General features: G+C 50.3%; 3 protein-coding genes across 3 annotated transcripts; 1 reads left to right on the top strand and 2 right to left on the bottom strand.

The window, feature by feature from the left end:
- The first annotated feature begins 870 nt into the window (after nt 1–870).
- On the top strand, nt 871–12,574 carry CEP41 (centrosomal protein 41). The gene is made up of 11 exons (XM_061346836.1): nt 871–988; nt 1,475–1,538; nt 2,510–2,557; nt 6,828–6,889; nt 7,991–8,060; nt 8,509–8,650; nt 9,674–9,825; nt 10,138–10,205; nt 10,973–11,087; nt 11,281–11,496; nt 12,386–12,574. Exons 1-11 carry the CDS (start codon nt 956–958, stop codon nt 12,532–12,534), a joined length of 1,119 nt encoding a protein of 372 aa, XP_061202820.1. The 5' UTR covers nt 871–955; the 3' UTR covers nt 12,535–12,574.
- A 790-nt stretch (nt 12,575–13,364) lies between these two features.
- LOC133208747 (carboxypeptidase A1-like) lies at nt 13,365–16,406 on the bottom strand. Its single transcript, XM_061346839.1, has 11 exons — nt 16,251–16,406; nt 15,983–16,064; nt 15,637–15,771; nt 15,455–15,556; nt 15,248–15,349; nt 15,052–15,153; nt 14,798–14,908; nt 14,532–14,622; nt 14,029–14,228; nt 13,753–13,837; nt 13,365–13,625 (listed from the first exon to the last, which is right to left on the bottom strand). Exons 1-11 carry the CDS (start codon nt 16,313–16,315, stop codon nt 13,438–13,440), a joined length of 1,263 nt encoding a protein of 420 aa, XP_061202823.1. The 5' UTR covers nt 16,316–16,406; the 3' UTR covers nt 13,365–13,437.
- A 657-nt stretch (nt 16,407–17,063) lies between these two features.
- Nucleotides 17,064–23,453, bottom strand: LOC133208746 (carboxypeptidase A1-like). Its single transcript, XM_061346838.1, has 11 exons — nt 23,333–23,453; nt 22,413–22,494; nt 20,301–20,435; nt 20,059–20,157; nt 19,486–19,587; nt 18,903–19,004; nt 18,684–18,794; nt 18,147–18,237; nt 17,813–18,012; nt 17,369–17,453; nt 17,064–17,283 (listed from the first exon to the last, which is right to left on the bottom strand). Exons 1-11 carry the CDS (start codon nt 23,425–23,427, stop codon nt 17,096–17,098), a joined length of 1,290 nt encoding a protein of 429 aa, XP_061202822.1. The 5' UTR covers nt 23,428–23,453; the 3' UTR covers nt 17,064–17,095.
- Between the last annotated feature and the right edge of the window lie 3,012 nt (nt 23,454–26,465).

The following is a 26,465-nucleotide window of genomic DNA, read 5'->3' on the forward strand; positions in this document are numbered from 1 at the left end:
TCTCAAGGTTAAGGTACTAGGGGTGGTGTGGGCCCCAGTTGGGGTCTAATGGATGGATGTGGTCCCCATTTGGGGTCTGAGGGGGAATGGAGCTGCATAGGGGGCCTGAGGGGGATAATGGGTCCCCCAATGCATGTCTAAAAGGGGATATGCACCCCATTGAGGGGCTGAGGGGGCCATGGACCTCATTGGGCTCATTGGGAGGGCTGAGGCTCTGTGGCTCTATTGGGGGTCTGAGGGGGACGTGGACCCTACTACAGGTCTAAATGGCGACATGTGTCCCATTGATGGGTCTAAGGAGACATGGACCCCATTGGGGCTCTGGGGCTGTGCGGCCCCACTGAGGGTTTAAGGGGGGACACGGACCCCATTGGGGCGCTGGGGATGTGCGGTCCCATTGAGGGGATAAGGCTCAAAGCCCCGCCTCCGAATAAGCCCCGCCCATACCCCCACAAGGCCCGGCCCCTCGAACAAGCCCCGCCCCTCGGACAAGCCCCCCTCACCCGCCCCGCCGAGGCGTCACGTGCTCCTCTCAGACCACGCCTCCTCCCTCCCTGCCGTTGGGGTTTCATGTCCCGCCCACCGCAGAGGCCCCGCCCACCGCAGAGGCCCCGCCCTCATGTAGGCGTGGCCTCAACGTGGGTAGGGGGGAACCCTGTGCGCGCGCTTCACCCGCCTCAGCTGCCGCCTTCGCGCTCCACCATGGTTCTCCGGGGGCAGGGCCGGCCCCCACTGCGCATGCGCCGCTCCTCCCATCTCTGCGTCACAGCGCGTGGAAGCCGTTGCCCGGCGACGTCTGAGGCTTACCGCAGTCCCCCCTTCAACCGCTCGCCGTCCCTTCTGTGCCTTCTGATTGGCCGCGGGGAGAGAGGGCAGGCCAATCAAAGCTGGCGTAGTTGAGGGGTTGGACGTCAGAACGTGGAGGGTGGTTGGGTAAGCGGGTAGCGGCGGGACGATGTCGAGCCGGAGCAGTGTCGGGGACCCTGAGGTGGGTGACGGGATCCTTTCTTCAGCCTCGCTTTCCCTTCACCAGCACCCTTGCGGCGGGGATTGGGGTGGATTGCGGGGGGCCGGGCCCCTGTCCTGAGGGGATGTGAGGGGTAACGGGAGGATTGGCGGGGGTGTGTCGGCAGCTTGCAGAGGTGGGAGTGGGGATGGGGGGGGTTTATGGGGTTAGAGCTGGGTGAGTTGTGGTGGAGAGAGGAAGGGAAATGGGCTAGTGGAAGGTGTCCCAGCCCAAGGCGGGGGTTGGAGCTGGGCGAGCTTTAAGGTCTCTTCCAACCCAAAGCATTCCATGATTGTATGATTCTGAGAGCAGGGGATGTCTGAGAGGTTGCCTATGGTCTTGCTTCTCTTTTTGCTGTCTCTTAGACCACTTCAGATTGCCTTTCCTGTTAATGGGAGAGATATTTTGTATTTAAAACAAATAATACCTATACATTGACTTCCTTGTATATTTTCTTTTGTAAACCAGTATTTAACCAGGCGCATCCCTCAGAATCCCAAATACCAGCATATAAAAACCCGCCTCGATACTGGTAAGTGAAGCTGATGCTGGTGAATGACACTGTAGTGTAACAACACCAAATGTGGACGTAGGTGCATAGAAAAACATGCTGAGTGTCTTCTGCCTCTGTCCTGAGCTGCTTTACCCCACATACCAGCTATATCAGAATTCACATCCTGATTATGATGTGTTGTAGCTTAGAATCTTGGGCTCTGCAGTGACAGTTCCCATGGAAATTGCTGGTCTTGGAGTTTCTGTAGTTTTCTTGTATTAATTAATATCTTGACAATGGTGTAAGTCAGGATGGTTGTTTGAGGGGTATCTTCAGGGATTGGCCAAGTTGGATGGCGCTTGGAGCAAGCTTCTCCAGTGGAAGGTGTCCCTGCCAATGGGAGGTTGGAAGTGGAGGAGCTTTAAGGTCCCTCTCAACCCAAACCATTCCATGATATTTCTGCCCCCCCTTACTGGAAATCCTATAAAATGCACTCAGGTACATCCTGTAGAACTGAAGCAGCACTGTAGGTATGTGTAGAAGACTTGAGCTCCTCCTGGTGTGGAGCATCTGTAGTGACTTTCACCTGGGCTTTAACCTAAGGCTCACCTCCTGTTCCCAGGGGTTCAGCAGGTCCTTTGACTTTGCTGTTTAGTTTGGCTTTTCTTTGTGACAGAAAATTTCTAGGAGGAAAATTATGCTCTTATTTATGGCTGCCTTTTGTTGTCATGGTGAAAGAGGATCTGCAGCAACGTCTGTTGTTGTAGGCTGATCTTTTTCTTTAAAAAAATCTAAATTTAAGACTTAAAAGCCCTGAAGAAAAGCACTAATAAAATAAATTGTAACAAACTGATCCCTTTTTCCCCCCCTCTTCACCCTTTCTTTTTCCCCCATTTTCCCACCCCTCCTTCTTTTTCCCTTATTTTTTCCCCTCTTCTTCTTTCCCCCCTTATTCCCCCCCTCCCTTTTCATCTTTCTCTTTATTTTTCCCCTTTTTACTCTTTTTACAGGGCACAGCTTGACAAAATACACTGAGAAGTTGGCAAAAGTCAAAAGAAGTGAGTATCTGAGAGGAGTAGAATGTAACTGGTGCGTTAGTTCCAAACAGGAAGAGCATCAAGGAGCAGGGATTGAATCCCAGGCCCTCCATGTGCTTGGAAATCTCTGCTCCAGTGATTCCCACAGCCATTTACAGGAAGGAATAGCAGAAACATGCAGCAGTAGGATACAAAGATGCTTCTACCTTGATTTTTGGATGCTTTCTGCTTTGTCTTGTGCCTTATTTCTCTGTCTCTCTTACTGCTTGACAGATTTAACTTAAGAAACCAGGCAGGCAGTTCTAGGAGTCTTTCCAGATCCTTCTTAGTGCAACTTCTTGCTACTGAATGGAAACCAGATAGGAAGAAGTTCCCTGGACTAAGAAAACTAGACTAGACCCATCTGGGAAGACTCAGACTGTGCTCCTGAGGCTTTATTTTGCTTTTGGGTAACAGAGATCTCTTACTTCTGTCGTTTTAACATACTTGGATTTCTGTCAGAATACTCCAAGGTTCTGCTCATTCCTGTGTAACTCCTTGATTTCACCAGAGCCAAAGACTGATGCTTGGAAGCCTCTGGCTTGTTCAGGCTGATGAAAACGTGACTGATTCTTATTTCACTCTCTTTTTTCCACTGAAAACAGACCTTTAAGAAAAACTCGTACTAAAAAGCAAACATTTTACTACTATTGTCCAGATTATTCTCACACAGAGAGCCAAGAAAGCTCTTAAACCTAGAAAGCTGCATTTCTTGCTGTGGAAAACAAAAGCCATCCCCATTAATGAGGATTAATTTGATTTGGAACATTCAGGTTTAATTCTTGGACCCATTTATTCTGCCCCTCTGAGCTGGTGCTGTTTGCAGTAGAAGGCAGGTCACATGAATATATCAGAGCTCAGCTTTGTGCAGAGTGGTCCTTTGTTGCTGGCTTGTTTGTTGTTTTGCTTTAAGCACCACAGATCTGGGGGGAGAATCAAAGGAGAAATGACTTTTCTATCCAAAATCCTGTGTTGCCTGGCTAAGATTTCAGTGCTTGACACTGGCTTGCCATCACTTGTTCTCTGTGCTTCAGATCTTGTTGTATGGCTCTCGGTGGTTTTTCAGTCTCTGCTCTGAGTCTGATTTGGTTTCATGTAGGACTTCTTTTGTTGAACCACAGCTCTGGAACCCAACAGAAACTTTCCCATTCTCTTTGGGCTGAATAGACACCTTCTGTTCCCAGGCAATTTGGAAACTTCTTCCCCTTGGTTTCTCATGAATAGATGACACCACTTGGACACAACTTTAAATACCCACTACAGGCAACTCTCTGTCTCTTGTGTAATGTGAGAGAGAGGGATTTAAACCTGTGGAATTAAAATGAAGAGAGCTGGAACCACGATGATTTGTTCCTTTTGGAGGATTGACTTGAGGAGAGACACGGAGTCTTTTCCCTTCTTCTGGTATCTCCACTCCTTTCTGAAGCCCTGAGGAGCACATCCTTGATTCCACAATAATTCCAGCCCCAAAGCAGTTCACTGAAGGGAAGAATGTCAGAAAATTCCAGTGGATCTTCCAGGACAGAACTGGGTACGTTGTGTTGCCTCTGTAGGCAGGAGCAGCACTTCCTGCTACCTTCCTGAACACTGCTGGGATGTTCATGCAAAGCAGTCAAATTAGTTTGTTGTAAGAACACCAGCTTTGGGCTGGTTTTCCTGTTGATAGGAATAATTTTGGGTGGTAAAGGTAAGATCTAGGTCATAAAGAGATAAATAATGCTCACTTGAGGTGGGCAGAAAGCATCCAGCAGCTGTTCTGTGTGAGCACTGTGATAGTTGGGTAGTTCATAGTTCATAGGCATCCAGCTCTTCATAAACTTTCTGCTTTTCTTTATCCTCCGAAGTTAAGTTGATTTCTTGCTCTTCACATGACTGAAGGGCTCTTTTTGCCCATGTCTGGGGTGGTTTAACCATATGGGCATGGGCTACCCGTGGGTTTTGTGTCAGGCAGAGGAAATGGACTGAATTATTGCTGTTATTTTAATGTGAAAGTGAGACTTTAGCAACCTGAACCTGAGGCTTGAAGCCAAGTTCATTTTCAAGTGCATGGACATTCTGAAATCTAGTTTATGCATAGGTCTTGTACTTGATTCAGCCCCATAGTTTGAAATGTAGTGCACCCTGCAGTGCATAGGGATGTTTTGGATGGGCTCCTTTTCCTTAGGTAAGTTGCTGAGTAGCAAGTAGGCACTTGCTTTGCTGCCTGATAAACATTTTATAGCATAGAATGTTGTATTTAGGAGCTCTGCTTGGTCTCACCTCTGAAAAGCATTTGGTCTGCCTCTTCAGGAAGCATATTTAAGAAGGAAGGGATAAGAATAAGACCAAACCAGAGATTAAAACTCACAATTTCTTTTTGTCTCTGTTTTGCTCCTATAAGGTTCCATAGGTTGTGTATGGGGGGAATCTTGTCCAAGCGTTGTCACCACTTGTACTGAGAAGAGATCTCAGCCTCCAGCATTCATGCGGCTCCTTCTCTAAACACATGTCAGCTTGAGCATTTCCCTAAGCTAATTTGGCAGTAATTTTTGGTGTAGTGGATTCAGGCGTATGGATCTGAGACCTTCCTCCCCCTTTTTCCTCCTTGCTTAAGCTAATGGAGCGTTCAGCAGATGGTTATAGGGGATTTAAAATTGCTTAACTGGCTGGATTTGCTGAAGGTCCTGTTCTCTGTTGCTGAAGTCTGTTCTCTGTTATCTGTCTTAGCTGAAGGGAGACCACTTTGGAACCTCCTCCAACAGTTAGAAACATGCAAAGGATTTTTCTTTATTAAATATAAAAATCTCTTGACTTCAGAGCTTGAACCTCATAAGGGAGGAGGAGGAAAAGAGAAGCTTAGATTCCTTAGTGTGGCTTCAAGAGCTTCATGCAGAGCTCTGTTAGAGCTGCAATGCCTGACACAGGAGGAGTTGTGTTCATCTTTGCTTTTCCCTGCCAGTGCAGCGTTGATCTTTCTTATTTTCCCTCACTTTTCTTTCCTATCTTCTTTCTAGCTGTAAATTTCCCAAAGGACAAGGCTTCTGTTACTTCCCATGGGAAGCTTTTTATATCAAGATGTTCCTACAGATACTCATCTTTGCTTCTGTCTCCTCCTACATAAACCCTTTTGTTTCCCATTAGAAGGCTTTTCTCTCCCTCGTGTTTACACATCTCAAGTATCTGTCTGCAGTCTGCCTCTTGTCATTGCTTCCTTAGGGCTGTTAATCTCTGCTCTGGTTGTCTGCCAGTCATTCCAGCAGCTGTCTGGCTTTCCTTCCTACCTCAGCTTTGTCTTCAGGTTTAAGATTCAATTAGTCCAGTTTCTCTGTAGCAATTGTGTCAGCTTTGAGCTGGTATTCACACTGAGCTGCTGCTTTCTGCGTGAAAGAAATCCTTTCATTTATCTCTTCCTCTAGATATCCATATCAGGGAATTGTAGGGATTGGAATTTGACAGATAAAAGTAAGAAATCCTGGAGCCTCTGAAGATTAAATATGCATGTTTAGCTTAGTACCTGACAAGACAGAGTCTGACATAGAATGTCCTTGTGCTCTGATCCTGCTGTAACTTGCACAAAGTAAAAATTCAATATCTAAAGGGGCTGCAGGAAACCTGGAGAGGGGCTTGGGACAAGGGCCTGTAGGGACAGGAGAAGGGGAATGGCTTGAACCTGCCAGAGGGGAGAATGAGCTGAGCTCTTAGGCAGAAGCTCTTCCCTGTGAGGGTGCTGAGGCGCTGGCACAGGGTGCCCAGAGAAGCTGTGGCTGCCCCATCATTGGCAGTGTTCAAGGCCAGGTTGGACACAGGGGCTTGGAGCAAGCTGCTCTAGTGGAAGGGGTCCCTGCCCATGGCAGGGGTTGGAACTGGAGGAGCTTTAAGGTCATCCAACCCAAACCAGTCTGGGATTCTGTGATCCCAGTAAACTTAATCTGGTTTAAGAAGCTTTGTGACATAGTTGCTTCAAAAAACAGCAGACAAAGGTGCTAAATTCATGAAACTTTCTCCAGCAAGAAGAGAAAACACACAGTGATACACACTTGAGCCTAAAAGCAGCTAAATCTGCCTTCTCCACTTTAACCATATCTGGACAACATCTCTCTTTATAACTGATACTACTTTTCACAAAGTCTTCAGGTTTTAGTGCCCCAAAATCCTGCTGCATTGGTGAAAGGAGTCTGTGAGAATAGCTGGGACTGAGCCCATGAGCTGGTACCACAAAAGGTGGGAATTAACTGAAAACTGACCTTGTTTTTCTTCTGTTTTCTCTTTGAAGATTACAGATACAAAAAGGATGAGCTGTTTAAAAGGCTGAGAGTGACCACTTTTGCCCGGTTGGTATGTATGGTTCCCTCTGTGGCCTCTGAAAGTTGTCATCTTTTAGGAGCAGCATTTTTTGTCTCTCTCAATTTTTCATGTTGTTATTTCCTGCAGTTTTAACTCCCTGTACCCTGTTCTCTCCCCAGTTATGTGGCCTTAGTAACTCCTGTGCTGGCTTCATCCTGCCCTTACAGATTGCCCTTAATACAAGGAAACTGTTCAGGCCAATATTTTCAGAGTGGTAAAAATGGTTTTAGTTTCAAATTCAAGTTTTTGGTGACTCTGTCTTTGAAATTTAGTCCCTATTTTTTTATGTTCCTTCATTTAAGAGGATTTTTAAGCCTCTTATAAGAGAAGAGGGCTATGTAAAGGAGGTTCAAATCTGATCTCCTCAAGCTTTATGTCACAGCCTGAATCCCTCCCTACCAGAGGGTTCTACTGCACACGATGGAAATGTTCTTGACTTGAAGGTTTTCTGTGTGTTTTTAAATCAAATGAATCCAAATATTAAAGGCTGGTAAATTTGACCTGTAAATGAAGAGCTGAGTAGTGCTTATGTGTTAGTTCACAAAACATAATAAAAACTAGAAAAAGACAAGCTCTCTCCTAAGGAGAGAATGTTAAAATTGCAGATATTAAAGGACTGGGTTTAGCAGACTCCCATCTTCAGTTCCCCTGATTAAGACCAGTCCTGTACCTCTCACTGGTGCAGTGAACTGATTTACCATGAGAACATCCCACATCCTCTCTGTGGGAATATCCCATGTGTGATTTTAGCCAGTGCAGTGTATGCTCTGAGATGTTTTAGTGAATGAACTTGATAAGTTAGACACCATTCTGGTATTTGATATTACCAGTGTGGAACATGTGGCTTTTCTTTCCTCCAAAGTTGAGTGTTCTGGGTTTTTTTTGCTACAACTTCCACTTAATAAAAGGACAAACTCACTGTACAAGCATCATATACGCACCTCTGTGTGACCTTGAAGTCCGGTAGAAGTGGCAGTGAGTTAAAGGTGTCTTGGCTCGAGGACTGTTTTTCCTTAAGCTGATCCCTGCTCTCTTGCAGTGATATCAGTGCATGTGTATCAAGGTATTGTTGCTCTCTTTTGTCTCCTGCAGGTCATCCAGGTTGCCTCTTTATCTGATGAAACCTTAGAAGTGACAAACAAGGAGATCCACAAGCTGGAAGGTAACAGTATTTGTTGTAAGCACAAAGAGAAGGAGCTATATAGATCACTGTCATGTGGTGAGCTGGGTCCTGACAGACAGAGGTGGCTATTCAGCAGGGGAAAAATAACTTCATTTTTGGCCTGCAGCCACTTCACTTTGTGGACAGCAGCACTCCTAAACCAGAAAGGCTGAAAGTAAGAAAATCCTCATGCTGCCAAGTTTATTGTAGTAACTCAGTAGATATCATGCATCAAGAACTACATATTTATTCTTCAAATTACATCTTCAACCCTTAAAGATCCTATGGCTCTTTGTTATTCATATGAGGCTGTTAGTAAAACATCCTTATAAGAAGATGAAATAAGGCTGCCTTTGAGAGACACACTTTCTCCTAAGACTAGGAACTGGCTTAAAACCTGCTTATTTCCTGCAGCATTTTAACTCTTTGCACCCTGTTCTCTCCCCAGATGGTGATTCTGCTGCTCCACATCCAGATGCTGAAGTCACAGAAGGGACAAATGGGAAAGGAAGCCCTGATAGGACACCCAGTCCAGTCCTGTCCCTAGACAATGCAGGGGCTGGGGTTTCCTATCGCTCCACACTGCAGAGGTGCCTGATGATAATACACCATTTCTTTCCTGTCATAGCAGATAATTCCTTTTACCCAGCTAGGGGTTTTCTTAATTGCTGTTAAATAGCTTTATATTGTATTTCTCTTTAAAGCCTGAGTTTGGAGGTCTGGAAGTGTGAGCAAGAGAGGGGTTGGCAGGTTTTCCTGTCTGAGCTTGGTTTGAGGCTCTAACCCAGCCCTGTGGCTACCTGAAATGGGTGACCAGGAAATGTATTTGTGGGATTTGATCCAGGTCCCTGGGTTGAACAATCCATGTTATAAACTGCTCTGGTAAACTCAGTAATGTGCCTTGCTGATGATAACACATTGTTCCATGGTAGAATAAAAGGCCAGTTTCCAAACCCACTACATCACGAGTCAAGGTCAGAGGTACCAGAAAGACATTGTAAGAGGAAGCTTTGTCTTGGCTCTTCCCTTGCAAACGCTAACAGTTGAGATGCTCACCTGACAGACCTAGTGATCATGTATTCAAGCCATCAATTTAGTGACCACTAAGACCATCTGGAGGTTTCTCTTCATGTCCTGTACCCAATGCAGTGGTGAAATGGGAAACCTCTGCATAGCACTGGTGCCTGACAGTTATTCAGTGTGTCTGACTTGCTGAGATCTTGGGTCTAGCGTGAGCTGTCCCTGCCCATGGCAGGGGCTTGGAACTGGGTGATCTTAAGGTCCTTTCCAACCCAAACCATTCTGTGATTCTATGATCTTGGTGTTGGCAGCTTCTTAATATCATTCTCCCTCACTTCATGTCATAAACCACTGGTAACTGATTGATCCAGAAGAGTATGGCATTTCACATAGCAAGGCTGTACTCTGTTCCATATCATGACAAAATCAGTCTCTTCTGATGTCCTGGAAAGTGTGAAATAGACCCTCTCCATTTCTATGTGGTGTCTGGTGGTACTGGGATGTCAGTAGACTATTGGAACTGTGACTGGTGGCAAGGTATGGAAGCATTCAGAGTGAGAGCTGGTACCATAACCTCCTCTTTCCTCTTGCAGTGTGATAAGTGGTGTTGGTGAACTGGGCATACAGGAGGACACTCCAAAGAAAGAAGAAACTGAGGCTAAAGACACACCTTATCCTGACTGCCCCTTCCTGCTTTTGGATGTACGAGACCGTGACGCATATAACCAATGTCATATTATTGGAGGTGAGGAGACTACAACCCCACAGCAGGCTCAGCTGGGATCATCCTTCCTGCTCCATCTCATATCCTGGCTGGCTTCATTTTAACCCCCAAGATGGAACATTCTTATGTGCAGAATGCTCTCAGCACTCACCCAGTACACCCATCTTTCCTGGAAAGGGATAATGGTGTGGAGCTGATGCTAATCCCTTATTCAGTGGGTTTCCATGTCTGCTGAACCTTAACAAGTCTGTGTCAGTTGTACTCCAGGTTGTGTGATGGTTGATGTTCAGCTGCTGTATGATTTTTCTCTTTGTCTTTTAATCTCCTCTGCAGCTTATTCCTACCCTATTGCAATGCTGTCTAGAGCCATGAATCCATACTCAAATAGTATTCTGGAATATGTATCCTTTACATATGAAGTGCTGACCTAAAACAAATAAGGGGGGGGGGATGTTGGGGGAGGCTTTCAAAACCAGTTGGAGCTGTAGCAGTTGCTGTGACTGGGACAATGCTCAACAAAATCCAGGCATTTCAAGGAAGGTGGGAGAGGAGGTCCTTTATGCTGACTGTGATTACTTCGTGAGGCTCTGCTGCCACCATCAGATGCCAGATTCTAGTTCCTCAAGGCTGTAACACCTCTTGACTCCAGTGGGAGCTGACTGAATTTGGCATTTCATGGGGTTTTGGCTGCTGGAAGGCAAAGCCATACTTGGGCTCCCATCTCCTGCTGTTGATCCACATTGATCAAATCCTTCAGCTCCTTCTCAGCACCTTGATGGGGGATTGGCTTTTCTTTGAGGGTTAGAAAGAGGATTATCAGGCAGGATTACGCTGATAATTCTTCTGAGAGCACTGCAGGGGAGAGGGGAGGTTATAAATGAAGGTGCTTCATGCTCTTGCCTGTTACTAACCAGTGTTAGAACAGTGGTGGACACTTGCTGCAGGGGCTGCACTCCAGTGGGGATTAGGCTGTGTCCTTTGTGTCTGGCAAGCCTCATCACCCAGAAATCAGATTTAAATCACAGATGCAGGGAAGACTTTATTTAAATAATGATACTTGCAGATCAAGCAGGGATTCTCTGTCTCCAGTCCCATTTCTCTCCTTTTCTCTCTAAAAGGGTATTAACAGTTACATGAAGTTTCCAAATGAATCCTTAACTCTTAGCAGAAAAATGCCCATGGGAAGATGATAATTCTGTATGACAATGATGAGAGATTAGCCAGCCAGGCCGCAACATCCATGTGTGAGAGGGGCTTTGAGAATGTCTTCATGTTATCTGGAGGTAAGTGGGGATGGGCAGGACCCCTTGAGACCTCAGGAGGGTGGATCAAGAGCAGAGAGCAAGGCTTTGTGTGAGCTGGAGCTTGGCAAGAGTTGGATATTGAGCTCTGCCAAGTGTTTACTTGGGACTGGTCCAGTCACTGATCCCATCCTAGCTGGTGGTCACTGGTAACGTGTGACGTGTCCATCTGCAGGTCTAAAGGTCCTAGCACAGAAGATCCCAGAAGGACTCATCACAGGCTCACTCCCTGCATGTTGCCACGTAACACCTCCCTCTGGATCTGCCCGGAAAAAGACCTCTCTGCAGGTGCCATTCACACCAGCTGAGAATAGATGGAGGTTTTCTGAAGATAATCTACAGAAGATTAAATACTACCTTGAAGAGGAGCACATCCCTTCAGACACTGCCAGTAAGAGTCTGGAACAGAGGCTGCAGCCCCTTGCTGTAGCTCTTGAGCCTGCCCTGCAGCACTTCTCTGTCATAATCTTCCCATGAGAGTGCTGGGAGAGGGGTTTGTTTCCTAACCAGACTGAGAGGATCCACCAAAACCTGTGCTATGCCAATCCCAGAGGATTTAAATCTTACATAGCTACACAGTGGCAAAATTCTGGGTCTGCTGGGGGTTGGCATATGCCATTTTACCCACTACATTTAAATGTCTTTAGGTTTAACTGGTGATTAATAGGGTCTTAGTGCTTAGGCCTCCACAGTTAGATAGAAACTCTGCCCAAACCCGGCACTGAATTATCCATGGGTCTGTATGTTTACAGGGAGAGCTGGAGAGGCAGCAAGGGACAGCAGATCATAGAATCCCAGCCTGATCTGGGTTGGAAGGGACCTTAAAGCTCCTCCAGTTCCAACCCCTGCCATGGGCAGGGACCCCTTCCACTAGAGCAGCTTGCTCCAAGCCCCTGTGTCCAACCTGGCCTTGAACACTGCCAGGGATGGGGCAGCCACAGCTTCTCTGGGCACCCTGTGCCAGCGCCTCAGCACCCTCACAGGGAAGAGCTTCTGCCTTATCTCCAACCTGAACTTCCCCTGTTTCAGTTTGAACCTATTACGCCTTGTCCTATCACTCCAGTCCCTAATGAAGAGTCCATTCCTCGCATCCTTATAGGCCCCCTTCAGATACTGGAAGCTGCTATGAGGTCTCCACGCAGCCTTCTCTTCTCCAGGCTGAACAGCCCCAACTTTCTCAGCCTGTCTCCATATGGAAGGTGCTCATCCATCATTTGTGTGTCCTCGTGCTCCATCCTACACTCAGCTCCTGACCTTTGGGTTGTTTCTTTTCCCCACAGGCCGTTTCAGCAGTGGCTCTTCAAGACGCAATTTCAAGGCAACAGCCATGAGGAGCAGCCCCAGTCTCCCCAGCACTGCTGGCAATGGGGGAGTGCTCAGTGCCCGCTCATTCAGCAGGAACAGCGTCCAGAACAGGCCATGGAAATAAGCAGCAGTGTCTTACACCACTGAATAAATCTGGAAGCAAAAGCTGGGAAAGTCCTGATTTTGCTGTGGGAGACTGATCCAAAACGCACAGCTGCTCAGGGCTGTGTGCAAACCTCCTTCTGCAACGGGCAGACCGAACTAGCCTGAGGGATTTGAGGTTCTCCAGATCCAGAACTGAATGTACTTTCTGGTTGTCTTGATGGATTTGTATGCTTTGGGGCCTCTTGACTTGATGTTCTTTGGAGGATGAAGTCAAACTCTGGGAGTTTTAATTGTCATTTAGGTTTTATTAAATTAAACACCTTGTGGTTGAGTGCTTCTTTCAATCTGAGAGCTATCAGAGAGCCTGGAGTGGTGCCTATGGAAGCTGGGAGTCAGCAGGGGCTGGGCTCTCCCTCCCCTAAGGATCACAGCAGGCAAGGAGGGACCTTTCTATCACCACAAGTTGATGTTCAACCACACAAAGACACAGGATACATCACGTCCTAGGTCTCTGCTTGCCCAGTAAGTTTCAAACTGAACATCTTCCCCTTCCAGAAGCAGAGGGCACCTTCCTTTCTTTTGTATCCTACTGTTTCCATGCCAGGCTTTAAGGTCAGGTTGGCCAGAGCCTTGGGGACATGGCCTAGTGTGAGGTCCCTGCTTATGACAGGGGTTGGAACTGGGTGATCTTAAGGTCCTTTCCAACCCAAACCATTCTACATTTCTATGCCTATTTAATCCCCTTTTGGGGCCAGCACACTGCTCATGTTGGCTGATTATCACCAAGTTGGTCTCCAGAAAGACTTTTCACTATGATTTGGGAAAAGAGAAACCAAAGAAAAGCATTTCTCATCCTTTACATTGATTTATTGCATTTTCCCCCCTCCAGCTCATTCCATCACCACTCAGGACCTGCTCCTGGTTAGTAGGGATGATCCAGCGTGTACTGCATGATGACCTTCAGCGCCAGCCACGTCTCCTGGGCTGTTGGGATGATCTGGCTGGCAGGGAGCAGGAATCCGTAGCGCCCTGTGTCCCGCAGCTCGAAGGTGAAGGAGTATTTAATGCCCTGGCTGTATGTCCAGTCAACAGTAGATCCACTGGCTTGATCTGGGTGGAGAAACAACAGGAGGACACTGCTGGACAGGTATTTCATGGGATCTTCTGTCTAAGCTGAGGTGTGAGTGATGATTTGGGTTTATTGTGGGAGAATCACTGTTGTCCCCTGCCCACTTACAGATGGTGCTGTAGATGCTGCCATAGTTGTAGCTAGTGCCATACAGAGAACCCAGAGCTGCAACTGCCTTCTTGGATATCTCGTGCTAGGAATACACAGAAGGGAGAAAGATGAGCCAAAGAAAGGGTAACCCTGGGGGATACAACCTGCAGGAGAAGCTTTTCCTCGTGCCACAGGCAAAAAAGATGTCAAAGCTCAATAGGTGAGCTCCTCCTAGGAGGAAAAGAGCAGCCTCACATCATCCCAACCCCCTTCAGCCCCCCACATCAGCCCTACCAGTTCCTTGTGATCAGGTGCTGGGGTGCTGGTGTAGCCATAGGGGTAGAGCAGGAGCTGGGAGTAGCTGTGGATGGAGATGAAAGCCTTGATGTTCCCGTGGTTGTTCACAAAGTCCACGATGGCTCTCACCTCGGGCTCTGAGTTGGCATAGGGTCCGTGGTATGTCTCTGAGCAGGGGTTCCTGCTGGCCCCAGCCTCTGTGGAGCAGAGGACAGTGAGCACAGGGTAAGTTAATGGCAGTTGGGCAAAGGGCCTTTTTCCATTTCCAAGCTTCTCCCACCCCTGAACCAGCAAGGAACACTTTGGGGCTCCTCCTGGATAACTCTGATGACTTTCAATTGTGATCCCCATTAACACCCTGGTGCAGCCCCAATTCTCATCTGCCACAGAAACCAAATCACATCTTTTCTCTAGGGGCTATTTCTGGATCTTTCTGAGCCAGAAAAGGCCTCAAAGTTTCTACCTTGATGGTGGAACCTAATAAATGGGATGGCTCTGACCTCCAAACCCTGCGTTCCAGTTGCGGTTGGGGTCCACACCAACACAAAGGGAGCCCGAGTTCCTGGACCTGGTCTTGCGCCACATACGGTTCTGGAATGGCAGAGACATCTCAGCTGGGGGCCAGGGCTGGAGCTCCACCAGCCCTGAGGGAATGGGGAGGATAATGGGGTCATGGTGGTCCCCTTCCATCCCATGGAAACGTGGACAAGGAGGTTTTGATGTACAGCAGCCCCATCCAGCATGGCTATAGAGGCCAGGGCAGTACCTGTGTGTGGGTGTAGACAAAGCCATCAGGGTTGGTGACGATCTCCAGGAAGATGTCCATCTCATTCAGGATGGAGGCCAGACCCTCATCGTTCTCATGATCCTGGACAATCTAGAGAGTGGATGGTGGTTTATGGTCCCCATTGCTCCCAGAGCACCATCCTCTCTATGGGGTCAACCCTCTGGCACCCATAGTTGGCTGCAGGGCCTTGTGGCCCATTGGGGACCTCAGCCATGGCCTGGGGGTGTCCATACCTTCTTGGCAAACCAGACCCCGCTGGCCTGTGTCACCCACTCCCGGGAGTGGATGCCGGTGTCGATCCAGATGGCTGGGCGGTTTGTGCCCCCTCTGCTGAACTGGAAGAGCAGAAAGGGGGTGATGGGGGTGGTGTTGGCTTTGTCCCTGGCCCCATTCCCCCCTTGGGTCACCCCATGGACCCCAAGCCCTCACCTTGAGCACGTAGAGGGGACGGTCCTCTGTGGACCAGCCGATCTGGAGCTTGCTGACCAGGTTGGGGTTCTCAGCCACCAGCAGGTCCATGAAGTTGTAGATCTGCAGGAGAGCAAAGGGGGGGGTCACAGCCAGCTCCCCCCCTGCAGCACATGGAGCAAAGAGGGTTTTTACCCCCAAAATGCCCCAAATCTTGTGCTTCCTCACCTCATCCAGGGTATGGTAAGCAGCAAAGTTGAAGTTGTCAGTGGAGAGCACCAGTTGGCGGGGGCGATGCAGCATCTCCATCTGCTCGTGTTCCATCAGTGCCTGGGGGACAGGGAACAGGATGAGGCCTTGTCCCACGTCAAGACCCACATCTCCCCCACCTCCCCTCCACCAGCACTGACCTGCACATCCTCAATCATGACGGAGTAGGAGATCTTGTTGTTCTCCAGGTGCTCTTTGAGGGGCTGGAGACTGGGCAGGGGCACACGGATGTCCACGGGGTTCCCAGGGCCACGAGGTGCCAGCCAGAAGTCCAGCTATAGGGGGAGGGAAAGATATAGGGGGTCAGATCCCACCTCGGGCTGCCCCAGAAGCACCAGCTTCTGTCTTGCTTTTCACCATTTGGTCACCATCACCCCACATCCAGCACCCCCAGCCAGGCTCTACAGAGTGGTTTTGGGGTGCAAAACAAGGAACTTGGGGGTCTTAAGGGTGTCCCTAAGATCCCTGCTTCCATTGCACCCATACCTGCAGCTCCTCCACATCCTGCAGCTCATGCACCTTCTGCAGCTCCTCCTCGGTGGTGGGGATGATGCGCAGCACTTGGTGCCTGTGGGATCAGGGGGTCACCGCCATGGGTCCAGCCTAACCCCCTCCCATCCATCCCACCACACTGGGGTTTGCTCTGAGCCTCTTCCCAGGAGTATCTGTGCCCCTTTGGAGCTGAACCAGTTCCTTCTGCCCCAACCGGTGCCACCATCCACATCCCAGCCTCCCCTCTCCACCCAGATCCTACCCAGTAAACGTCTCGGTGCTGGTGGCCACTGCCACCAGGGCAGCCAGGAGCACGAGGACCTTCATTGTCAGCCTGAAGAGCCTCTCCTGTGTCCCAGCAGCACCACAGAGCTCTTAAATCCCATGGGAATGGTGGCCTCGGCCCAGCCCCACCAGCTGTCCCCTTTCCCAGGGCAAGGGAAACCTCCCCTTCCCAGGCAAGGTTCTGGCTGGCACCAGCCAAGGTCGGGCACTGCAGCACCATTGTTCCCTCCTCCACAGCATTCCCAGTGCCAGCCAGATCTGTTCTGGGAAGTGGCTGAGTCACCCATGGGTAGGGTGAGAGGTGGGGAGGTGCCAGAATCCCACCCCACCGGCTGCAGCACATGCCATTGGGGTGGAAAAGGGTAAACTTGAGTTGAGAAAGTGCAAAGTGCAGGTTTTTGGGCAGAGGACTCGGTGCCCCTGATGCCTAAACCATGGTTGTGGTGGTGACAGCAGCACAATTGGTTTGAAGCCCAGCACAGGACAGAGAGCAGAGTGAGTGATGGGCATCCCAGGTGCCTCAAAGCACTATGGCCCTGAGGGTGCCCAAAGTCCCTCCTTGCAGCCCCCAGGGAAAGGATGATGGAGCAATGCTGCCCAAAACCCCACAGATTTGGGTTTGGCAGCCCCAAAACCACTCATTTCCTCCCAGGTCCTTCAGGGCTATTGGCCCCAATGGATGGGACGTGTATGGCCAAAGCCACGAGGAGGGATACAACCATCTGCAGGTCTGAGAGTCCTTTTTCACCCCTTTTTGGGGGTCTAGCACAGAAACATAAAGGTGCCAGCCTTAAATCCAGGTCTGTTTATTGATAGGAGGGTTCAGTATGGATGCTCCAGGACGTGGACCATGATGTTCAGCAGCGCTGCCCAGGTCTCAGTAGCAGTGGGGATGATCTGGGTGCTGGGCAGGAGGAAGCCATAGTACCCCATGTCCCTCAGCTCCAATGTGAAGGAGTATTTCACCCCGTGGTCATAGGTCCAGTCAATGGTGGTGCCATCGGCCAGGTCTGCAGGGAGAGGAGGGGAGGTGTGATCCCAACACTGAGCATTCCTGGTGCACACAGCGCTGTGGGATGGGGAAGGAACACTTACAGATGGTGTTCACGATGCTGCCGTAGGTGTACTTTGTCCCATACACAGCAGCCAAGTCACTCACTGCCTTTTTAGCCACTTCATGCTGCAAGGGAGACCCCCAAAGTTGTGAGACCTTGGGGCAGCAGAGCCTAGATCCCAGCAGTTTTCCAACCCCTCTGCTCCTGCTTTTCCCCAAAACACCCTCATTTTTGATGAATGGGAGGTACATCCTGTTATCACCCTCCCTTTTTTTTAGTGGTGGCCTTGGCAGTGCTGGGCAACGGTTGGACTTGATGATCTTAAAGTTCTTTTCCAACCTGGTTGATTCTATGATTCCAAGAACCAATTGATGGGCTTCAGGGCGGCTTTAAGAAGAGGAGCAGGGTTCTGGAATGATCCAAGCGGACTTTTCCACCAGGCTGGTGCTCACAGCCCCATGTCTACGTGTTGGGACCATCTCACCAGCTCCTGGTGGTCGGGTGCGGGTGCTGTCTTGTAGCCATAGGGGTAAAGCAGCATCTGGGAGTAGCTGTGGATGGAGATGACCAACTTCACGTTCCCATGACCAAGGATGAAGTCTGCAATGGCTTTCACTTCCCTCTCGGAGTGGGCATAAGGACCACGGTAGGTCTCAGAGCAGGGGTTGCTGCTGGAGCCAGAGCCTGGGGCATGGTGAAGGTGGTGCAGAGAAGCTCCCCTGGGGAAGGGTTTTAGCCCCCAGGTTTCTCCCCTATAGCAGGGAGCTTTGAGGCACAAGTGATGCTCAGTGTGGGGACCTGGTGGCCCCAGCTCTCACCTCCAAACCCAGCGTCCCAGTTCCGGTTGGGATCCACACCGATGCAGCGGGAGCCGGCATTGATGGACCTCGTCTTGCGCCACATGCGGTTCTAGGAGCAGATGGGGTGAGACCATTGCAGGGATGTGAATCCCACCTCCTTGTGGGGACAGATGCCACCCTCCTGCCTGAGCAGCAAGAGGAACCGGCCTCAAGCTGCACCAGGGCAGGTTTAGATGGAGCTGAGGAACAATTCCTGCCCCAGAGGGTGCTCAGGCATTGGAACAGGCTGCCCAGGGCAGGGCTGCAGGCACCGTCCCTGCAAGTGCTCACACAGCGTGGAGACGAGGCCTCAGTGCCATGGGTCAGTGGTGGCCTTGGCAGTGCTGGGAATGGTTGGGCTGGATGAGCTTAAAGGGCTTTTCCAGCCTGGTTGATTGTATGATCTTCAGGGAGAGGAGGAAACCACCCATCCACCATCCCACACAGAAGGAACATTGCTCCCCTCCCAAAAACCGTGGCCAACCACAAAGCACTAGGACAAGTCCCTGTACTCACAGAGCTGTGGGTGTAGGCAAAGCCATCGGGGTTGGTGATGATCTCCAAGAAGATGTCCATGCTGTCCAGGACGGCGGTGACAGAGGGGTCCTGGCCGTACTCCTCAGCGATCTGCATGGGAAGAGGAGCAGGAGCTACCTCAGTGTCCCTTGGGCATAAGGGATGTGACCACAGGGAGGTGTGAGGATGGATGTCCCTTATCCCAGGGCATGTGGGTACCTTGTTGGCTGTCCAGGCACCAGTGGCTTGTGTGATCCATTCCCGGGAGTGGATACCAGTGTCCAGCCAGATGGCCGACCGGTTGGATCCCCCGGTGCTGAACTGCATGGAAAGGGAGGGATTTCATCCCTGTGTCCTCCCAGGGCCGGGCAAGGAGAGGATGAAGATCGGCTGAGAAAGTTGGGGCTGTTCAGCCTGGAGAAGAGAAGGCTGCGTGGAGACCTCATAGCAGCCTTCCAGTGTCTGAAGGGGGCCTATAGGGATGCTGGGGATGGACTCTTCATTAGGGACTGTAGTGATAGGACAAGGGGTAATGGGTTAAAACTTAAACAGGGGAAGTTTAGATTGGATATAAGGAGGAAATTCTTTCCTGTTAGGGTGGTGAGGCACTGGAATGGGTTGCCCAGGGAGGTTGTGAATGCTCCATCCCTGGCAGTGTTCAAGGCCAGGTTGGACGAGGCCTTGGGTGATATGGTTTAGTGCGAGGTGTCCCTGCCCATGGCAGGGGGGTTGGAACTTGATGATCTTAAGGTCCTTTCCAACCCTAACTATTCTATGATGCTATGATTCCCCCTGTACCCACCTTCAGCACATACAGGGATCTGTTCTCATAGCTCTGCCCGATCTGGAGCTTGCTGACAAGGTTGGGATGAGCGGCCACCAGCGTGTCCATCCAGTCGTAGATCTGAAAGGAGGAGCTGCTGAAGCTCACCCAGGGTTTCCCTGTGGGTTTTGGAGTATCCAGCACCAGATGGAACTTGCAGAGAAGATGTGGTGCTTCCTTAGAGACCAGGTTGCTCCAGCCTGGCCTTGAACACTGCCAGGGATGGGGCAGCCACAGCTTCTCTGGGCACCCCGTGCCAGCGCCTCAGCACCCTCACAGGGAAGAACTGCCTTATAGCTGACCTGAACATCCTTCAAGCACAGACTTTGAACCCCCAAATGAAGTTGTCTTCCAGCAAGGTGGGAGAGGCCAGGAGAGCCCACACTGCTCATGGAGGGATTCCCAGCCTCCTGGCTCACCTAAAACCTCTGTCCAAGGAGGAGTTTCATGTGCTGGGGGGCACCTACTACCATGAACGTCACTGCATGGATGCAAGCATGGCCTGAGAATGTCCCCACCAAGGTGAAGTGAATGCTCTACAAAGCAAAGTACCTCATCTATCGTGTGGTAAGAGGCAAAATTGAACGTGCTGGTGCTCTTCTTTGTCCTCCTTGGCTTCGCCATGGCTTTCTTCTCCTCATCCACTAGTTTCTGTTCAGGAGGAGAAAAACAAGCCATCCAACAGGGAGCAGGGGGTGGGTTCTTCTTCCACCTCCTCCTGGTTTCCAGCTTTCTGGACCTTCCATTTGGGATTGAAGTGCAGGAACTCATCCCGCTCCCACCGCAGCTCTCACCTGCAGGTCCTGGATCATGATGCTGTAGGAAATGCCATTGGACTCCAGGAGGGTTTTGACTGCCTGGAGGCTGGGGAAGGGCACCCGCAGGTCGGTTGGGTGGCCAGGGCTGGAAGGGTGACGCCAGAAGTCAACCTGGTGTGGAGGAGAGAGCTCAGCCTCATCCTGTGCTGGTGCTCATCCACTGAGCTCCACAGCACCCAAAGGGGTAGAAAGGTCTTTGGACAAGTTTTGGGGACACATGAGACAAGGAGGCACAAAAAAGCACACAATCATAGGATAGTTAGGGTTGGAAAGGACCTTAAGATCATCCAGTTCCAACCCCCCTGCCATGGGCAGGGACACCTCACTCTAAACCATATCACCCATGGCTCTGTCCAACCTGGCCTTGAACACTGCCAGGGATGGAGCATTCACAACCTCCCTGGGCAACCCATTCCAGTGCCTCACCACCCTCACAGGAAAGAATTTCCTGCTTATATCCAATCTAAACCTCCCCTGTTTCAGTTTTAACGCATTACCCCTTGTCCTATCACTACAGTCCCTAATGAAGAGTCCCTCCCCAGCATCCCTATAGGCCCCCTTCAGATACTGGAAGGCTGCTCTGAGGTCTCCACGCAGCCTTCTCTTCTCCAGGCTGAACAGCCCCAACTTTCTCAGCCTGTCTTCATACAGGAGGTGCTCCAGTCCCCTGATCATCCTCGTGGCCTCCTCTGGACTTGTTCCAACAGCTCCATGTCCTTTTTATGTTGAGGACACCAGAACTGCACACAATACTCCAGGTTAGGTCTCACAAGAGCAGAGTAAAGGGGCAGGATCACCTCCTTCGACCTGCTGGTCACGCTCCTTTTGATGCAGCCCAGGATACGGTTGCTTTCTGGGCTGCGAGCGCACACTGAAGCCGGCTCCTTTTCATTTTCTCATCGACCAGCACCCCCAAGTCCTTCTCCTTGGGCTGCTCTGAATCTCTTCTCTGCCCAGCCTGTAGCTGTGCCTGGGATTGCTCCCATCCAGGTGTAGGACCTTGCACTTGGCATGGTTAAACTTCATGAGGTTGGCATCAGCCCACCTCACAAGCGTGTCAAGGTCCCTCTGGATGGCAAAGTTTGATGGCTTTGTAATGGAAAATAACTGCAATGCTTGAAGGTAGTTGACATCATTTTAGGTCCTTAGGACCTCAGTACAAAAAGTGTATGAAAAGCAGAATAGAAAAATTGCACCTGGGGATGGGGAGTATTTGGGACTAGCAGATGTCCAGGATGGGAGCAGTTAAACTAACTGAGAAGTAGAAGGACAGGATGACTGCTATGTCTGTAATGTTCATTAAGCTGGTTATGAAAATTGTTGGGAAAACTAAACAACCCTCAAAGATCACCATCACATTTTTGTATGCAAAAACTCTGGGAAATGATGTAATTCATGTGTAGCCTCATCACTATGTATGTGTGCCCATGGACTATATAAGGATGGCTTGTGTAGCAATATGGGGTCACACGTTAGGAGGAGTTATCCCCCGTGTCTCCAGCACCACAATAAAGAATACCTGCTTGTCAGCTTGAAACTCTGTTGGCCAGTTTGTGCCTGGAGATTTCTCCAAATCACACACATGGGTATCAGAATGGGTCAGGGGCATAGAATCACAGAATCCCAGGTTGGAAGGGACTAAGGATCATGGGATCCAAGCTTTCTAGGCAAAGCATGACCAAGACCGGTGTCCCAGCACCCTGACCAGCTCAGCCTTAAAGTTCATTCAAGTCAAAACCAATGGCATTTTTGACAAGGATTCTCAACCTGGATATGGCAATGCTGCTGTGCGTCCAGGGTGTCCCTGCTTCATGTGAAATGTGGTTAGTGGTGGCCTTGGCAGTGCTGGGAATGGTTGGACTGGATGAGCTTAAAGGGCTTTTCCAACCCAGCTGATTCCATGGTTCTGTGAAACAGAACAGCCAAGCTCAAGGTCCCCCAAGCTAAATATTATATTTATATAGTTATGAATTCTTTATATATATAAAATGGGAAGGAAAATTGGATGTGAGGTCATAAGGAGGTCCTGGGTGTCACCAGGGTCTCTGTTCCACATCAGGGGATGCTCAGGGCCCCACCACAGCTCACCTGCAGCTCTGTCTGCTCGCCCAGCGCCCTGAGCACGGCAATCTGCTCCTCATTGCTGGCCATGATGCGGAGGACCTGGTCCCTGCAGGGAGGCAGAGCCATCAGCATGAGATGGACTCACTGGAGGGGGAAAGGAGCTAAGCTTCCAGTGTTGATGTGATGCCATCGTGGTCTGGGTGGAGCCTGTGAAAGGTCTGCACTGGCTCAGTGGGCTGGAAAGTCCACCAGTGGTTGGAGGTTGGATGTTGGAAGTGAAAAGTGCAGGTTCAGAACAGCCAAGATAGGGCAAAGAAGCAAGTGCTGGAGAACCTGAGGTGGTCTCCATCCTTCCTTTCATCATAAGAACACCCAAAATGTTAGGGGATATCCTATATATCAATATATTCTGCCTGTATCATAATATCATGGAATCCCAGACTGGTTTGTGTTGGAAGGGAGCTTAAAGCTCATCCAGTCCCAACCCCTGCCACAGGCAGGGACCCCTTCCACTGGAGCAGCTTGCTCCAAGCCCCTGTGTCCAACCTGGCCTTGAACACTGCCAGGGATGGGGCAGCCACAGCTTCTCTGGGCACCCTGTGCCAGCGCCTCAGCACCCTCACAGGGTAGAGCTTCTGCCTAAGAGCTCATCTCAGTCTCCCCTCGGGCAGGTTCAAGCCATTCCCCTTGGCCTATCAAGGGCTGTTGATATGTTCAGGTATTTCCCAATACAGCTTCCACTCCAGCCTGGCTGGGCTCCACAAGGATGGGTTAAACTACAGCATTTCCAATGTCCATATACCAAACCCTGCTGGATTTCACCCCCTGTGGGATGCCATCCTTCCTGTCTGATCCCAAAGGAGAACAGACAGGTCTGGGTATCTCTCACCCTGGTCCCCTTCCCCATCCATGGTGTCCCCCCCCTTGCTTCCAGCAGGACTCACCCCACGAAGAGCTGCACACTGCAGGCGGCTGCCACGAGGGAGGCAGAGACCAGGAGGATTTTCATGGTGAGCAGACACAGCCGAGCCTCAGCCATTCCTGGACCTTCTCAGCAGGGCCACATCTGTCCCACGGTGCCAGCAGTGACAGGTTAGGAACAGCTCCAGGAGCCCAGATGTTTGCTCCAGCTGGACAAGAACAGCCAAAACAGGGAGGATCTGATGATGTATGGCTTCCTCAGTGCAGGCAGCCAGGGAGGATGTGTACCCATGCACCCAGCTTGGGGTGAGTCACTGTCACACCAAGTGTGACATCCCATGGGTGTGGGATGGTGGCGACAGTGAGGTTGTAGAAGCCTGGGGTACACTTTGTTCCCATTAATTCCTTTATTACAGATCACTATCAGTAAGTCAGTTATGGTGAGTAAAGCGAGTGTATATTACCAGTTACTACAAGATTACTACAAGTTACTACAAGATTACTACAAAATACCAATAGGAAAGCATATAAACCTAATTTATATTTACAATTAACTACTTATATGCACACATATATATGACATATAACTCAAAAGCTACCATTCAAATTCTTACCGGTGCTGATCCTCCAGGAGTGGGGCCAGCTGATGATGGATGAAGTCTCACGTCAAAGCTGATGGATGTCACAGAGCCCAAAGCCACACGTCCCCAGTAAGGCTCCAGGGGTCACACAGGGATGATAACCTGGAGGTAATGCTCAAAGAGAGAGAGAATAATGGGTTAGTTTTGGGTAGAAAATGAGTTATTTTATGTCTTTTAGTTTACATACAAGCGTGGGTGCAGGACAGAAGCTCCTGGGCACCTGCAGCTGACTTCTGCTGCCTCAGGAGGTCAGTTCCTTACAGAGGTTTCTTTGTTCCCCAGGTTATAGCAGCCTCTTTGTTCTGCAGGTTATAGCAGGGTCTTTGTTGTGTGTTTATCTGCAGTGCCCTGAGCTCTTGTCTGTGCTTGTCAAGGATGCTCTGAGCTCCTGGGCTGGGTTCCCAGCCCCTCAGTCAGGTTTGTAGCCAGCATCCATTGTTTTTCCCAATAAAATCAGGTTGTTTTTCCAGTTGCACCAACAGCAGTGTGTGCGGCAGGGATGGAGCTGCAGCCGGGGGTCCATTGTGGTTTCAAAATGCAGAACCATGACAGAATCCCAGACAAGTGTGGGTCAGACGGGAGCTTAAAGCTCCCCCATTCCCAACCCCTTGCCATGGGCAGGGACCCCTTCCACTAGAGCAGCTTGCTCCAAGCCCCTGTGTCCAACCTGGCCTTGAGCACTGCCAGGGATGGGGCAGCCACAGCTTCTCTGGGCACCCTGTGCCAGCGCCTCAGCACCCTCACAGGGAAGAGCTTCTGCCTAAGAGCTCAGCTCAGTCTCCCCTCGGGCAGGTTCAAGCCATTCCCCTTGGCCTGTCCCTACAGGCCCTTGTCCCAAGCCCCTCTCCAGCTTTCCTGCAGCCCCTTTAGGCACTGGAGCTGCTCTAAGGTCTCCCCTTCAGGAGCCTTCTCTTCTCCAGGCTGCCCCAGCCCAGCTCTCTCAGCCTGGCTCCAGAGCAGAGCTGCTCCAGCCCTCGCAGCATCTCCATGGCCTCCTCTGCACTCGCTCCAACAGCTCCACGTCCCTCTTGTGCTGCTGCCCCAGAGCTGGATCAGGACTGCAGGGGGGGTCTCCCCAGAGCACAGCAGAGGGGCAGGATCCCCTCCCTGAGCTGCTGCTTGTGCTCCTTCTGATGTTGGTGAGCTGGTCCTGGCCAGGGGTACCAGGTGAAGGTCAATGTGTCCCATTGCTGGCCTGTCCTCCCAATAGAGAAGCATTTTCTCATGTCCAGCCTGTCCCTCTCTTGTTTCAATTGATGCTGTTGTCTCTCCCACCACACTTTATGATGAAGAGCTCGGTTCCATGTTCTCAATAACCTCTTTCTATGGATGGGAGTGTTCTCATTAGGTCCCCCCACCCCAAAGCTGTCTCATCTCCAGGCCAAACCAGCCCATCTCAGCATCCCACCAGGAGACACATCCTCCTGTTCCTCTTGGTGACCCCCACTGGTCTTCCTTCAGGTCTATTCAGTGCCAAGCTGGATGCAGTTGTCACCAAAGCACACATTTAGTAGAAGAGGGGCTGGGTGGCCTCAGACCTGGATGGTTGGAATAAGCTTTAGGTCTACATCACCATCTGAGGCTCCTCAGGCTCTGCAGCTCCTCCCCACTTGCCACAAGGTCCCCCTCTGGTGGCAACAGGTTGGCCAGGACCAAAAGCCAACCTGGGCCCTGGACCCTCCCCACCAGTTGGGATTTACCAGTGTTGGTTGTAATCCCCATCTGGAAGATGGGATTTTGGAAGTGTGGGTCAGTTTGGGAAGCAGATGCCAGGAGCAGAGGGGATGGGGACACACATGGGGAAGCTCCAGCTGCTTTTGAAAACATCTGCACTTAACCCCAAACCAAACCCACGTGGCTCTTCTCAATGCCTCGAACTCACCTTCACCTTCCTTTCCCTGCCATAATCTCGTGTCCTTCAACCTGAACCAACATTTCACCCACTACATCACGTAGTTTTGCCTGCTGCCAAGCTCACGGAGCAGTGAGTAACTCACCAGCTGCTGGGAGATCACAAGACACGGAGATAAACCTGTTAGAGCTGATTGATAATCACTGCAGCAGCAGGGATTGCTAAACTCGACCCTTTCCATGTCCTGTGCACAGCCCTGAGCTGTCTGCTCTTCATTCCCAAGAAATGAGCAGGATGAAGAGCAGGATGAGGGAGGGGGACTCCTGAGGGATTGCAAACTGGCCATGCTGGGTGAGAGCAGGAGTCTGCCCCTCTCCATCCTCCCTCTAAGCACGGGCAAATCCAGGAGGGAGGCAAGGGACAGGACAAGTATATGGGGGATGTTAGGCCAGGAGAGCCCCTTCCCACCAGGCAGCATCCTGAGGCTCATGAAAGGAAACCAAGTTCCTTTAATCAGTCTCCTAACCGGGATTATGCTGCTGATCATCATCACTTCTGCACCAGCTTGTTCTGCTTCCAGAAGTGAGCTCTCTGAGAGCTTGGCTTACAAGAGCAGCAACATGGAGCTTATATGTGAAATAAATAGAGAAGTTCTTCCCTGTT

The sequence above is a fragment of the Neopsephotus bourkii genome, unplaced genomic scaffold, assembly GCF_033783945.1.
Source record: "Neopsephotus bourkii isolate Nb327-2 ecotype Australia unplaced genomic scaffold, CSIRO-AGI_Nbou_v1 NB_281, whole genome shotgun sequence".
Lineage (NCBI taxonomy): Eukaryota > Metazoa > Chordata > Aves > Psittaciformes > Psittacidae > Neopsephotus > Neopsephotus bourkii.